This window comes from Procambarus clarkii, chromosome 53 (genome assembly GCF_040958095.1).
Source record: "Procambarus clarkii isolate CNS0578487 chromosome 53, FALCON_Pclarkii_2.0, whole genome shotgun sequence".
Taxonomy (NCBI): domain Eukaryota; kingdom Metazoa; phylum Arthropoda; class Malacostraca; order Decapoda; family Cambaridae; genus Procambarus; species Procambarus clarkii.
The window spans coordinates 13,968,176-13,984,576 of record NC_091202.1 but is presented as its reverse complement, the minus strand read 5'-3'; the positions used below and the strand labels follow the sequence as shown (position 1 = coordinate 13,984,576).

At 42.9% G+C, this 16,401-nt stretch overlaps 1 protein-coding gene across 1 annotated transcript; it reads left to right on the top strand.

The window, feature by feature from the left end:
* Positions 1-9,945: 9,945 nt before the first annotated feature.
* On the top strand, positions 9,946-12,513 carry LOC138352328 (trichoplein keratin filament-binding protein-like). Its single transcript, XM_069304709.1, has 2 exons — positions 9,946-9,985; positions 12,032-12,513. Exons 1-2 carry the CDS (start codon positions 9,946-9,948, stop codon positions 12,511-12,513), a joined length of 522 nt encoding a protein of 173 aa, XP_069160810.1.
* Positions 12,514-16,401: the final 3,888 nt, after the last annotated feature.

Sequence of the window (16,401 nt, the reverse complement as noted above, 5' to 3'; positions counted from 1 at the left end):
CACAGGGTTCTCTTGAGCGTAGTCATCAGACTATTAAAGCACTCCTGAAGAAGTTTTGTAATGAAACCTCTAAGGATTGGGATAAGCAAATTGACCTAATAATGTGTATCTATAGAAGTCTTCCCAATGAGTCCCTAGGAGTATCTCCTTATGAGATGCTCTACGGACGTAAGTGCCATACTCCTCTCAAGGCTTTTAAAGACTCTCTACGTGATGCCACCTTCAGTGAGCATCAGAATGTGCCCCAGTTTCTTCAAAACCTTCAACACATTCTAGAGAGGGTCCGCAGTTTTGCCCAAGATAATCTATTGAAAGCACAGGAGAGGATGAAGACTCATTACGACCAGACCAGCAAAGTAAGGAAATTTAAACCGGGAGACTTCGTACTTGCTTATTTCCCTATCCCAGGTTCTCCTTTGCAAAACAGGTTTTCAGGACCCTACCGCATCAAGGAGTGCAGAAACAACCATAACTACGTTCTAGAGACTCCAGATAGGCGGCGGAAGACCCAGTTGTGCCACGTCAACCTCCTGAAGCTATATAACGGTACTCCTCCCACTGTCATGATTAACTACTCTTCCTTTAAAGAGCCATACATCCACAGTGAGACCTTCCCTGCTTCTCCTCCCAAAAGCACTGACAAGGAGTCAGCGCTTTCTAATTCGGAAATCCTAACTGATCTTCCCAATTATTTTCAGGACAATTATAGTGCACCTCTCGTCAAGATCTTCAAAGAACATCAGGAGTTGTTCCGAGATGATCCCCAAGAGTGTAATGTTACCCAGCACGACATCCAACTGCTCCCTGACACCCGGCCGATTCGTCAACCCTTCTACCGAATCAGCCCTAGCAAGAAGGAAGTCATGCGTGCTGAGGTGCAGTACCTCTTGGATCATGGACTGGCTACACCTTGTGAGTCCCCCTGGGCCTCACCCTGTATCTTGGTGCCAAAACACCCCAAGGTAAGGTGAGGCTATGTACTGACTATCGTAAGTTAAATAACGTTACAGTCAAGGATACTTACCCCTTGCCAAGGATAGATGACATTCTTGACGCCATTGGTAATGCCCAGTACTTGTCCCAAGTGGACTTGCTTAAGGGATATTACCAAGTGTGTCTTGTGGGAACCGACCTGTGAGATTTATATTTATTTAATTTATATGAATTTATATTTACGTTAATTTATATACTTCGATAGCAATTTGTATAATGATAAGTGGACTGTATTTCTGCAATAATCTCTTAATCTCACAAATCGATCCTCTACACATTAGGGGGAGGGTTTATATTAATTAAATATATATGCAACCAATCAAACTACAGTATTAACTACATACATTGAAAAGGTTCCTTATCTTATAGTACAGCAGGTTAGTCCACCAGGTATAACTAGGGTGTAGACACCAAATTATCCTCTTTGAGGTAGCTTCCATCACCCAGTAACTGGTGCACAAAGTCTTCCTCGTCTTGACCTGTCAAAAGGGCGCTAACTGTGAAGCCAGATACCTATATATGACAAGCTATGTCAGAGAAAATACTGTACATGGAACAATGAAGACCTGGCTTAATTACCTTTAGTATGAGGCGATTTCGTGATCTAACCGGTCACCCTACCCAATGACATTAATGGCCACTAATGATAGATAATGGGTTTCGGAAAGAACACTTAACTTGATTTGTTGACAGCGTGTTGATAATGGTACACCTTTGGTTTCCATAACACTACGTCCAAGTAAAATTAACAGGAGCCGTATTTGCTCCCGTGCCTCTGGTCTCAGTATAAACAATGGCTGTCTAACACTCCATACTATTGACGCTACTGGCCGACATTGTCCAGATATGATAGGAGCCAAATTTGCTCCACACGTCTCGGAGGTGACAATAACAATGGCTGCTCCTCCTTCCTCACTCTCACTGACGCCTGGCTTACATTGTCCAGATGACGGAAAGTGATAGAAGGGTCACATTTACTCTACTTTAATATTGATAATTAAGTTAATTTATATGAGATGTTTTATGATGGTAAAGTCCAAAGACTAATGTATTTAAGAATAATTCCCAGCAGAATAGCTGGTGAATTTATAATGGTATGTGGTGATGATATCCCGTTTTCTTTAGACGGTAATTCCACTACAAGTTACGTTTTCTATGGGTAACTTGTTTATACAATACAGCTATTATCTGTATGATTATTAAATGGTGTCGGATTTTCCGACATGTCTAACAGAGCGAGCCAAAGAAATATCTGCCCTTTGGACTTTTCAGATATGAACGCCTTTCTTTCGGACTATGTAATGCCCCGGCCACCTTTCAGAGAGCTGTCAACCGCGTCATCCAGGGCTTGGATAACACCTACGCCTATTTGGATGATATCGTCGTAGCTTCCAACACCTGGAGCGAACATCTGCTCCAGCTGCAACGACTGTTCGCCAAGCTCCTGACAGCCGGCCTCACCATCAACCTGGGCAAGTCCACCTTCGCCAAAGGTAAAGTGCGTTATCTGGGTCATGTAATTGGGAGTGGCAGCCTAGCTCCGTTAGACACACACACTCAAGCCATCCAGCATTATCCACAGCCTACCACCAGGAAGCAGCTCCTGCGCTTCCTTGGTCTTGCCTCCTACTACCGTAGGTTTGTGAAAAATTTTCAGTACAGTCGCCACACCATTATTTACTTTAACCAGTCCCAAGCAACGGTATAATTGGACCATGCAGCAAACCGTTGCTTTCGAACAACTCAAATTCCTCCTCTGTTCTAATCCCATTCTCGCCTCGCCAGATATCACCAAGCCTTTCGTCCTTCATGTCGACGCCAGTGGTACCGGCAACGGTGGTGTCCTGATGCAGCAACGAGGCGAGGAGGTTCTACCTGTCAGCTACTACAGCTACAAGTTGAAACCCCACCAGAGGAACTACAGCACTATTGAAAAGGAGCTACTCTCCATCGTCCTGAATCTCCAGCACTTTGCTCCATACCTACAAGGTGCCAGGTCTACCACCATCTTCTCAGACCACAATCCTCTCCGCTTCTTACATCAAGCCCAATTCCATAACCAGCGTCTTCTACGATGGGCTTTATATCTGCAAGATTTCAACCTGGAGATCCGCTATATCCAGGGTTCTGACAACATCATAGCCGACGCCCTCTCCAGAGTCTATGAAGTAGAAGCAACTCCAACTATCACTCCACCACATGAAGACGTAACTTCTTCCAGAACCGCAGGCTTCGGGGGAGAGTTGTGACGATAATCTCTTTCAAGAGAGATTGAGCCTGCTCTTCCCTACATCATTATGTCGTAACATACAAGATACTATATAGAAGATACGTCCACCAGTATCGCCAAACGTTTTGCCCAGGAAGCAAATCGTACCCTACACACCCCAACACCTGGCCACAGCCTGCCGTAACCAGCAAACTGCTCATCCTCTGCCTGCCTGTTGCTGATTGGCTGGTGTCTCGTCGCACCTGCACTCACCACCACCACCGCGAGTCGACGTCTGGGCAGCAGCACGCCAGACTCGTCAGAATATCTTTGTGCTCCATGAAGTTGACATCTCTCGCTGGTAGACTAAGCCTTGGCTTTTGTGTACTAAGGGAGGTGGCAGCTTGAAGCCAGTATTCCAGCACCCATATTATTTTATTTTGCTATCACTGTAACTTACTTGTCTTAGCGTAACTTTTCATTTGCCAGTTATTATTCATGTTATTTTGTTTGTTGACTTGTCCTGCATTTTATGAGATTACCTTTATTCATGTCTTGTTTTCTAGAGTAATTAAAATTTCATTGTTTATATACTTGTGTTTTGTGTGTCTTCCCATTACCTTACCACAGACGAAAGGACAAACTTTTTTCTCTTTTTTTTTGTGATGTGACGTGGCCCTGCCCCCAGCTTTTGAAACAGCTAAACACCAACGCTTTACCGTCACAATATATATATATATATATATATATATATATATATATATATATATATATATATATATATATATATATATATCATATATATATATATATATATATATATGACAAAGTCACCTTCTGAAGATGTATTTAATATACGAAAGTACTTAAGGAAATTTCCTGTTTCATTTTTCCTCCGTGGTCTGACATTGTCACATTCTTAATCACGTGTTTATTTTCGTGATATACACACACACACACATATATATATATATATATATATATATATATATATATATATATATATATATATATATATATATATATATATATATATATATATATATTTTAACCTAGAAGGGGTACCACCTCTGGTGCAAGTGTAGGGACCCATAGCCTCGAAGAAGAAAGTAAAGAGTACTCAGAGACGACCTTGTGGATCCTCACTGAACACTTTGATATTTTCTTCTCCTACCACCCCTATTCTTTTGGTATATGTGTATATTTATCTAACTTTATTTGAAAATGTCATTACACAAAAAAAGTTACAATATTAATTATTATGTGCAGGGTACAAGGCTGCTTGTCACAAGTTGTATAGCTCCTCCAGCTCCTCAGATGGTGGGCAGGAACCATGGATGCAGTTTGCATTTCCTCTCTGGATTGCCACACTAAGGCGCTGAAAAAGAAAACTGGCAGCTCTAGGGTCTCTAGTTGTTTCAATTAGCTTAAACTCCAACTCCTTCAAAAAGCTAGCAGCACTTTTACCCTAGGCACCAAGTGTCTCTGAGGCAATGGGGACAAAACCTGGCGCCACTGCTCGCCCCGGGGCTCCCCAGTCTACCAAGGACTGGCCTTATGTACGCCCCTAGCGAGTGGAGAGGTTCAACCCCACCTTCTTCACGGCTGAACCTGCCCGTCTTGACACTGGGATACTCTCTCTTCCTCTATCTAGTCTATTCAAGGTCACCAGCTGGGTGTTTGTACTCGTGTCCCCGCAACACGTCAGTGGTCTCATTAGTTATCTTAAGTCAAGGATGCAAGCTCATGTGCAATGTAAGGTGACCTAAATGGCTTCACTCAAAATAGCCCTAGAGAATGGAGGTTCACTCAAACACATTGGTAAGATTAAAATGTTTACTGAAATATACAAAATTGCATAAGGAAATAATATAGGTGGAATTGTCCAATGGCAGCAACACTCCTCTCGACGCGCCTCAGGCAACTTGGGCAGCCAAGTAAGATTAATAATTCTAACACGAATTTTCTCAATATTTCCTATTTTTCTCTTCACTGTCGATGGTAATTGAAAAATCAATTCTCCAAAATACTTTTTTAATTCTAGTCTGATGCCTGAACGCATTTCGTAATAACTTATTACATTTTCAAAGACTTTAGTTTACACACACAACTGTAACCTGTAAACACACAAAATACATCCATACTTATACTCACTTTGGGTGAGGTGATATGGTACAAAAGTTTTGGGTAAGGTGATTGACATTTGCACATGATAGAAAATGAACCAATGGGTATAAAAACATAAGAATGGAAGTTAGTGCAGAAGGCCTATTGGCCCATACTTCCTCTTGATGCTTATATATTGGTTCGGGGTCTTGAAGTGGGTAGAAAAGTTTTGCATTATTAATTGGCTGTTGATTGCTGGTGTTAACTGATATCGAGCCTCCTGCTATCGTTGTATCTATCGATGATTTCTTGGTTGTTTGTTAAAAATTTTCTGGTGATGGTCTGGTTGTGAGAAGAGATTATATGTTCCTTGATGGAGCCCCTGTTGTTTATGCATTGTTAATCGCCAGGAATGAGATATTATTGTCTTGCCTATATACTGAGTTCTTTCGGGCTTACATTCCCCAAGTGGGCATTTGAAGGCATAAACGACATTGGTTTCCTTCAAGGCGTTCTGCTTGGTGTCTTGAGAGTTTTTCATGAGTAGGTTCACAGTTGTTTTGGTTTTATAGTAAATTATCAATTGTATTTTCTGATTTTTGTCTGTAAGGATAACGTTCCTATCAACAATATCTTTCAGGACCCTTTCTTCCGTTTTATGAGGAGTCGAAAAGAAGTTCCTGTAAAATAGTCTAATAGTACATGTACTGTGTTAGTTGACTCTTCAGAGGTTGCATGGCATTTCAATTTTCTTTTTATCATGTCTTCAACAAAACCATTAGAGAAGCCATTGTTGACTAGGACCTGCCTTACCCTACAGAGTTCTTCATCGACTTGCTTCCATCCTGAGCTGTGGTTGAGAGCACACTCGAAGTAAGCGTTGACAACACTCCTCTTGTACCTGTCTGGGCAGTTACTATTGGCATTGAGGCGGGACCAAAGAGCCAGAGCTCAACCCCCACAAGCACAACTAGGTGAGTACATTCCTATTTTTGTTTCCTTAGTGTACACTGCGGTGTGGAAGCCTCCGCTCCTTTCCGTGACTGTTACATCTAGAAAGGGCAGCTTCCCGTCCTTCTCCATCTCAAGTGAAACTCAACATAGAATTCCGCTCAAATGCCTCCTTCAACTCCTACAGACGTCTGGCATCAGGTACCTGCATAAAAATGTAGTTAACATACCTGCAGTATATGGCGGGTTTCAAGTTCATGTCAACTAAGACCTTCTGCTCGATGGTACCCATGTAGAAGTTCGCAAACTGGACACCTAGGGGAGAACCCATGGTGACCCCATCAAATTGATTATACATGTGCCCATCTGGGATCAAGAAGGGTGCCTCTTTAGTGCAAGCTTGGAGTAGTTTCCTTAGTATGTTTTCTTGTATGTCAAGAGGGGTACAAGACGGATCATGATACACTCTGTCCATTATCATCGCGATTGTTTCATCCACAGATACGTTGGTAAACAGTGATTTTACATCCAACGAGGCTCTTATCCCTGTGGCCCGTGTTTCCCGCAGTAAGTGAACAAATGCCTTTGGAGACTTCAGGCTGAATGCGCAAGGTACATAAGGAGTCAGCAAGCCATGGAGTTGCTTAGCCAGTCTGTATGTGGGTGTTAGTATTTTGCTGATGATTGACTGAAGTGGGTTCCCAGGCTTGTGGATGTTGACATATCCATACGCATACCCAGGTTTATATTTCCAAATAATCTTTGGCAGGTGGAGTCTGGATTTCTTGGCGTTCACAGTTTCGATCAATCTGTTAACCTTTGTTTTCAATTCGGCTGTAGTGTCCTTCGTTACCATTTGGAATTTAGTTTGGTCAAAGAGTTTGAGGTTCATTTTTGCCAGATATTCGTCTTTTTTAAGAATAATGTATATTGGCGACTTGTCACCTCTCCTGGCGACTATCTCCTTGTTCTCGCGAAGGCTCTTAGCTGCCGCTTTGAGCTTGGGGGACAGTATGGTGCTTCTGTAGTTGCCTCGAATCTTTCCTCCTTCTGCAATAAGTTCTGCTTGCAAGGTGTCTTTAGTGGTAACTTTCTATTGCGTCTCAAGGTTGAATATGTCGTCCAATAGGATCTCCAACTCCACTTTCTGGGCCATCTCACTTGGTCTGGACATTATGTGACAGTTTGTACCCAGATTTAGGAGAGTGATTTGGTCCTCAGTGAGGTTGATTCCAGCAAGGTTTATGAAGCCATCTCTGGGTCTTGGAATCGCCATGGGTTCTCCAAATATTGTTGTCAGTTTCTTGATGATCCTTGTTTCGGTGCTGTGGCAATGTCGATCTGTAAGTATGTCGAGGTCTTGGTCGATAGGTTTTTATATACCTATTATATACATGCCTACACTGTGACAGGAAAAAAACATGTTTTTTTTTTTTTTAAACAGCGCCATCTGTTGGACATAAGAGAAACACATGCTGTAATCTCTGAAAGTTCTTCACTGATTGCTTTGAAATTTTGACACAATGTTCCAGTTAAATACGCATGTGTTTTTATATATCTACTATAGAGATGCCACACGTGTGACAGATAAAAACATTTTTTTTTAAATAGCCCCATCTGTTGCACGTAATAGCAACACTCGCTATACTATATATGTAATTTTTACATTTCAATGTTTCTGATTGCATTGATAAATTGAATTTTCATAGATTTCGATTTATTTTCGTTTTAATTTAATTATTTTGTGTGACATTGCATTGGAATTGAGCTGTGTTGTTTTCCATGCTGTTCATTTCGTGAGTATAAGTATAGATGCCAAACCAGTGATAAACACTCTTTTTTTAAGAAACAACCCCATCTGTTGCACGTAAGAGCAACTCTTACATCTAATACACAAGCTTGATCCTTACATCAAATCTGGTGCTATACTAAATATGTTACAATTCCATTTCAATGGTTCCGATTGCATTGACAAATTGAATGTTTATAGATTTCGATTTATTAATTCATTTTGATTTAATTGTTTTGTGTGACATTGCATTGGAGCTGTGTTGTTTGCCATACCGTTCATTTTGTGAGTATAGTCTATTTTTTTACTTTTCCATTTTTTTTCATTTCGTTTTTTTAGCTGTTCTTCTTATATTTCAGTGATGGGAAAATCAGATCATTTGATGTTCCCAATTTTCTGATGGGACCATCAGATTATTTGGGAATGTATATGACAAGGGAGTGGGGAATGGTGGGGAAGACGAGGGGACAAGAGTGGGGGATGGTGGGGAGGACGAGGGGACAGGAGAGTGGGTATTGGTGGGGAGGACAAGGGAACAGAGGAGTTTGGGATGTTGGGAATGAGGGGACATGGAATGCAGAATGGTGGGGAGGACAAGGGGACAGAAGAGAGGGAGATGGTGAGGAGGATGAGGGGATGGAGGAGAGGGAATGGTAAAGAGGATGGGGGAGTGGGGAATGGTTAGGAGCAGGAGGGGACGCTGGAGTGGGGATGGTAGGGAGGACAAAGGGAGGAGGGACGGGAGAAAAGGTGAAGAAGACAAGAGGATAGGGGAGTGGGGATTAGTTGGGAGGACGAGGGGACGAGGGAGTGAGGAAAGGTTGGGAGGACGAGGGGATGGGGAAGGGGGAATGGGTGCGAAGGACTGGGAGACAGGGGAAGGTTTCTGTGGCTCAGGAACGCACACGCGTTGCTGAACCACAGCAACGCGTGGCCGGGTACATGAAGTAAATAAATAAAAATGGAAATGTTCGTTTGTTCAAAATCGGTAAACTCCGAAAGTTCTTCACCGATTGCTTTGAAATTTTTACACAATATTCCATTCGCATCCGAGCGGGTTTTTATATACATAAAATATTGATGTAATGTCTGTGACGGAAAAAAACATTCTTTTTTGGAAAAATTGTGTTTTTCATGTGAGAGAAATCTTCGAAACCTCTGTACTGATTGCTTTGAAATTTTGACAGGACGTTGCATTCGAATAGGAACGTGTTATTTATACCTACTACATACATGCCTCACCTGTGACAAGAAAAAATTAGCTTTTTTTGAAAAACAATGTCATCTGCTGGACGTAACAGCAACATCCGCTTTTATCTCCCAAAGTTCTTCATCGATTGCTTTGAAATTCTAACACAACGTTCCATTCAAATATGCGCGTATTTTTATATATCTACTATATGGAAATCACACCTGTCACAGGTACAATTTTTTTTTTAAACAGTGCTAATTGTTGCACATAATAGCAACACACACACAGTCTATTCTAAATATGTTACGAATCCCATTTCAATGTTTCCGATTGCATTGATAAATTTAATTTTCATTGATTTCGATTTATTTTTAATAAATTGGGGGGATTAAATAAATGGGGGGTGGTGGGAAGGACGAGGGGACAGGGGAGAGGGTAATAGTGGGGAAGACCAGAAAAACGGGGGAGATGGGGATGGTGGGGACGAGGGAACAGAGGAATGAAGATTGGTGGGGGAGGACAAGGGGACTGGGAAGTGGGGGGAAAATGGGGAGGACGAGGGGATAGGGGAGGGGAGGAATGGTATGGAGGACGAGGGGACAGGGGGTGTGGGAGATGGTGGAGAGGACGAGGGGTTGGTGGAGTAGGGAATGAGTAGGAGGACGAAGGGACGGTGGAGTGGTGGATGGTGGGGAGAACATAGGGATGGGGGAGGGAGGAAAGTGCGGAGAGGACGAGGCAACAGGTAAGTGGGAATGGTTGGGAGGACGAGGGGAAGGGGAGTCAGGAATGGTTGGAAGGACGAGGGGACTAGGGAGGGGGAATTGAGTGGAGAACTGGGAGACAAAAATGCATCTGCTGTTGCTCAGCAACGCACATGCATTGCAGAGACACAGCAACGCGTGGCCGGGTACAAGTAGTATATATATATATATATATATATATATATATATATATATATATATATATATATATATATATATATATATATATATATATATATATATATATATATATATATATATATATATATTTATTGTGATGATAATCTCTTTCAAGAGAGATTGAGCCTGCTCTTCCCTACATAAAGTTACTTACACATATACAAGAATAAGATGCTACCTTCAAGATACGTCTACCAGTAGCACAAAACGTTTTGACCATGAGGCAAAACGTACCCTAAACCCCCACTCCACACTCCCTCCATGCCGGCTCGCCCGTCGTCAACCAGCAAACTACCATTCCAGCCTGCCTGCTTCTGATTGGTGACCCGCTGTCTGCACACCTGCACCTCTGCACCTCAGCGCCCTCTACCTAAGTCGATGTCTTGGCTTGAACCAGCCATTGAAGTCAGAATATCCTTGTGCTCTCAAGCTGTGAACAACCAACTGATACACATCCTGTTTATTTTTGGAGATTCCCAGTTAGCGCTATATTCTCAGCACCTGTTTATGTCATTTGGTCTTTATATTATCCCTAGAGTAATTTATCCCTGTTCTTAATTTTTATGACTTGTTTGTTTGCACTGTACATAGCCAAGGGATTGTCTTTGTTTTTAAATATGCTTTCAGTTTAATTAAAGTTTCATTGTTCATACTATGTGTTTTGCGTGTCTTCCCTTACTCTACCACAGACAACAGCCAAGCAGTCTCTTTTTTTTGTAAATGTGACAGGCATTGACACCAGCCATTAGGAGGACTGCCGAACATCTACACTCTTACACTTTCCCGTCACATTAAATGGGGGCCTGTCCTAGGAGCTTCACTCAGGTACTAGTACTAGAACATCAATTTGTAGTAAGTGTACTTGGCTTTGCTACAGTGGCTTTTCAATATTTTCATTACTTCTCATATTTATATGTTGCTGTGTGTATTGTGCATTCCGAGAGTAGCATATGGTGAGTGTTGGATAACTTTGGATTACGTGGTGACTGAAGGCCTCAGTCATTCTCTTAATTGGTCATCCCTCCCTCCGTTTATTACTCGTGTTTTCCACCTTTTGTCCCTAGGATATTTCTCAATCTCAGACAGATCATCATTTTGGTACCCTGGTACTTTGGTTTGTCTTCGGGTCAAAGCACCCTATCTTCTGCAATTCGACCGAAGGAGGATACAGAGGGATATAGTTCCTCTAGCACGGACTACGTTGCTGAGTTGGGACCTCAGCAGCAGTTCTCATCACCAGTTGACACCCGCACCCCTACACGTCGGTCAGAGATGATGATATTTACTTAGGTAGGGAATTAGCTTTCTTTTTTCAGAGCACAAAGTTCGCTAATTCTGTAAGTATCATATTTCATTTAGTGGGAAAACCCTTGCTTCTGTCCTATAGAGACTCGGCAAGGTATGCCTACATTCTTGGACTACCTTATTCACTTTTGAAACAATTAAATGTTTCATTTGTTTTAGAAACTATCAGTTTCAATTATTTAGTAGGATTTTCTTGCCCTTATTCTCTTACATTGAGTACCAGGTACAAGATTTCCTGCGCTTTTGATTGACTCATTTACCATACTAAAATTAACGTTAATTCCACAGGATAGTTACCAGTTGCCACGTTATCCTGTTACTGACACTTACCATATCGCAACTATATTCGTTGTACATTTATTTGCTATTTCTCACCATGTTTCGTCTCCAAGCTTTTCGTAACGATCCAGCAGGTGAAATAGGGAACTTAAGTCGTGCCAAGATGACTGAATTACAAACTCTTGCACACGAGTATCAACTAGATGCTCCCCCTGGAGCCAACAAAAATGACTTGCACAATTTAATATTGGATCACCTCTTAGATGAAGGGAAGATTGACTCTGAAATTCACGAAAATTATTCTATTGCAGATAAACATGCTCTGGCAGCTATAAAATTGAAGCTCGAACTAGCAAACATTGAGCGACAACAACAAAAAGAAGCTCTCCAAATAAGGGAACGCGAGGCGGCCCTAAAGAAAGAAGAGGCGGCCCTAAGGAAAGAAGAAGAACGAGAGATGGCCCTCAAAGAACATGAGGCTGCCCTACTCCGTGAGCGTGAACGAGAGCAGCTTGAAGCACGAAAACGTGACCTGGAGATACAACGTGAGCAGAGTAAACAGCTAGCAGATAGTGCGTTCGAATATCGTCGACAAGAACTCGCTTTGGATACTACACACCACACTCGGCGCCAACAAGCTACAGCTAGTCTTCCCGTAAGTTTCAATGTCTCCCATGCAAGTAAGTTAATGCCACCATTCGTTGAGACAGAGATCGATGTATTTTCACCACTTTTGAGATCCTAGCTAAAAATGTTAGCTGGCCTGCAGATCAATGGTCTATCCTTCTCAGAGTGCATGTCACAGGTAGAGCTACAGTTACTCTCAGTACCTTAGCGTCTGAGAATGACTACCAGACTCTGAAGCAAGCAGTTCTGGACGCCTACCTTCTCTCCACCGAAAGCTACAGACGAAAATTCCGTGATTATCTAAAGGCAAGTACCACCACCTTTCTAGAATTTGCCAATACAAAGAAAAGATATTTCATGAAATGGCTGGAAGCAGCACATGTCTATACATTTTCAGAACTCGTCAACCTCATGCTAGTTGAGGAATTCTTGAGACGTGTTCCCCCTTCCGTCCATTTATATTTAGCAGATAAAGAAGAAACCGACTACATCAGATATGCAAAGTCGGCTGACACCTACAGCCTCATCCACCGGCTTACACCAGAACCACCTTCCAGTAAGAAGTCTTGGTATAGTTATGATAAAGTGAGTACCGATCAAGCGAGCTCTCAATTGTATTGTAAGTATTGCAAACTCTATGGACATACCATAGATAAATGTGGGAAAGCTCAATACAAAGGCAATGAAACTACTAAACCCAAACCAACTCCTCCTAAATCCGGTAATTCTGTGATGAATGTTGGTGTTCCTGTTAATGATCTTTCTCTCTTCAGCAAACACCTGTATCCTGGAACTGTCTCTACCAACGGTACAGATTCGGAGGGACGTTTCAAATTGAAGATCTTGAGGGACACAGCGGCTCTTCAGTCCATAATATTGAAATCAGCTGTGCCTAACATCACCTACACCAGGGAAACCGTCCTTATCACTGACCTCACTGCTACCACTCCGTATCCACTCGCCAGATTCCACCTGGATTGTCCTTTCGTGACCGGAGAAGTCCAAGTCGCCATCAGGGAAAAGCCTTTTCCCATGCCTGCAGTGCAACTTCTCCTGGGCAACGACTTGGCAGAAGATCTGCAACCGTCCTACCTGATCATCATGGACAAACCCCAGGTATGTACCTCTGTACTGGATAATCCCATCTTTGAGTATGTTCCAGCAGAGGTTCAAGAAAGTGATGAAGTTTCTCCTCAGGTTTTGGTGACCACCCGTGCACGAGCTGCACGACCGCAACCAGCTGACTCTACTGCTACCGCTGTCCCTCAAGACCCTCAGAATCTACCACCGAATCTTACTAGTTTGGAGTTCCGTAAGTTACAGTGGGAGGATCCATCATTAACACCATTATTCTTCCAGGCTGAGACTCAACCTGACAGTATCCCTGGGTTCTTCCTAGAGAATCAGTTGCTCTACCGCAGGTACAGACCTAGTAAGCTGAAGGAGGATGACGATTGGGCAAATGTCGAACAACTAGTGGTTCCCACCAGCCTACGGCCCGATATTCTACACCTGGCCCACGGAGCACTTTCTCACTATGGTTTTAACAAAACCTACCACGGAATAAGACAAGACTACTACTGGCCAGGTATGGTTAAAGACGTCAAAAGTTACGTGCAACAGTGTCATACATGTCAGATGGCAGGTAAACCTAACATCTCTATTCCTAAGGCACCGTTGAATCCTATCCCAGTGCCTGCTGAACCTTTCCACAGACTCGTCGTAGACTGTGTTGGTCCTTTACCCCGGACCAGTTCTGGCAACGCCTATATACTAACTATCCTGTGTCCTACCACCAGATTCCCCATAGCTGTTCCAATAAAGAACATTACAGCTGCTACTGTGGTGAAACAACTATTGAAGATCTTCACCCAGTATGGATATCCAAGAGAGGTTCAAAGCTACTGTGGCACCAACTTCACCAGTGATCTCTTCAAGAAGACACTGGAAGAGTTCAACATCACACAGGTATTGTCCAGCCCCTATCATCCTGCTTCACAGGGTTCTCTTGAACGTAGTCATCAGACTATTAAAGCACTCCTAAAGAAATTTTGCAATGATACCTTGAAGGACTGGGATAAACAACTTGATCTCATTATGTGCATTTTCAGAAGTCTCCCCAATGAGTCTCTAGGAGTATCTCCTTATGAGATGCTCTACGGACGTAAGTGCCGTACTCCTCTCAAAGCTTTTAAAGACTCTCTACGTAATGCCACCTTCAGTGACCCTCAGAATGTGCCCCAGTTTCTTCAAAACTTAAAACACATTCTAGAGAGAGTACGTAAATTTGCTAATGACACTCTATTGAAAGCTCAGGAGAGGATGAAGACTCATTTTGACCAAATCAGCAAATTAAGGAAATTTAAACCAGGAGACTTCGTGTTGGCATACTTTCCTATCCCAGGTTCTCCATTGCAAAACAAGTTTTCAGGACCCTACCACATCAAGGAGTGCAGAAGCAACCACAACTACGTTCTTGAGACTCCAGATAGACGGGGGAAGACCCAGTTGTGCCACGTCAACCCCCTGAAGCAGTATCAAGGTACTCCCCTCACTGTATTGGTATCATTATCCATATTTAAAGGTCCGTACCTCGGCAGTAAGACCTTCCCTGCTTCTCCTCTCGAAAGCACTAACACTGAGTCAGTGCCTTTCAACTCGGAAATCCTAACTGATCTTCATACCTATTTACAGGACAGTAATAGTGCTCCTCTCATCAGAATGTTCAAGGAACAACCGAAGTTGTTCAGTGATGATCCACAGGAGTGTAATGTGGTTCAGCACGACATCCAGCTACTCCCTGACACCCGGCCGATTCGTCATCCTTTCTACCGAATCAGCCCGAGCAAAAAGGAAGTTATGCGTGCTGAAGTACAGTACCTCCTGCATCATGGGCTGGCCACCTTTGCTTTGATGTCCATAGGGAATGGAAAGGATGGGGGAGGTAGAGGGATGGGGAGAAGAAATTCTGGAAGAGGATGCGGGTGTAGAGAGAGAGGAGGTTTGAAAGTTCGGTGGCCTGTCCACCATGGGTTGACATTTTTGTATGTGTTGTTTGTTTGCGTATGTGTTATGTTGGGTTGTCAGTACATTGGCTGGGGGGGCTAGTGTTTGTGACCTTGTTGGTGTCCTAAAGCACTAGAGCCGATGGAGTTGGCTGAAGGAGGCTAATCTTAGAAACATCAGGGTAGTTACACTTCTGATGCCACGACAAATGGTTTTTTGGTTTTATATTTTTTGTAGGATTTTTTTTTTTTTTTTTTTTTTTTTTTTTTTTTTTTTTTTTTTTTTTTTTTTTTTTCTTCATTTGGTGTAGATTGGGTCCGGGATGGGCCACTCATTTGGGTCGTCTGGCAGACCACTTAGTATTTGAGGGCTTGGGAAGGCCTCATCATGGATGTGTCTGATCACTTTTTGTTGGAGAGTGATTCTTCTGGTTCTGTGTGGTGGTTCGTGGATCTCGTAGTCGCTGGTGGTGTTTTCTGCTACGAAGGGATCTTCTGGGTCTGGGACATACATGTTCTTCATACGGTACAGCTGTCTTCTGGCCAGGTAGCTGAGCCTAATGTTCATTGGCTTCATGTTGAGCGTCTCGTGGATTTGGTCAGTTCTTACCCTGTCCCTCAGAGTCAGGCCCTCTGCAAAGCGAAGTGCTTTGTTTTGTACTCTTTGGATCTTCAGCATGTTGGATTTGTTGGTGAGGTTCAGGGGAACGTAAGGGTATTCCAAGCTAGGCCTTATGATCATTCTGTACAGGTGGAGCTTGATGTGGGATGGGGCTTGCTTGAAACAGAAGAGCCTCGCTAGTGAGCCTCGGGCCATCCCTGTCTTCTGGGATACGTACTGGGAGGAGTTGAGTAGCCTGTTGAAGTTGTAACCGAGCACTGTGTTGGAGTTTGAGATGGCTATGGGTTCACCCCTGATTCTTATTCCCCCCTCATTTTCAATTGAGAAGGCCATACAGCCGACAGTGCTTAATTGAATCTTTTCTGGGTTAGTGGTGATC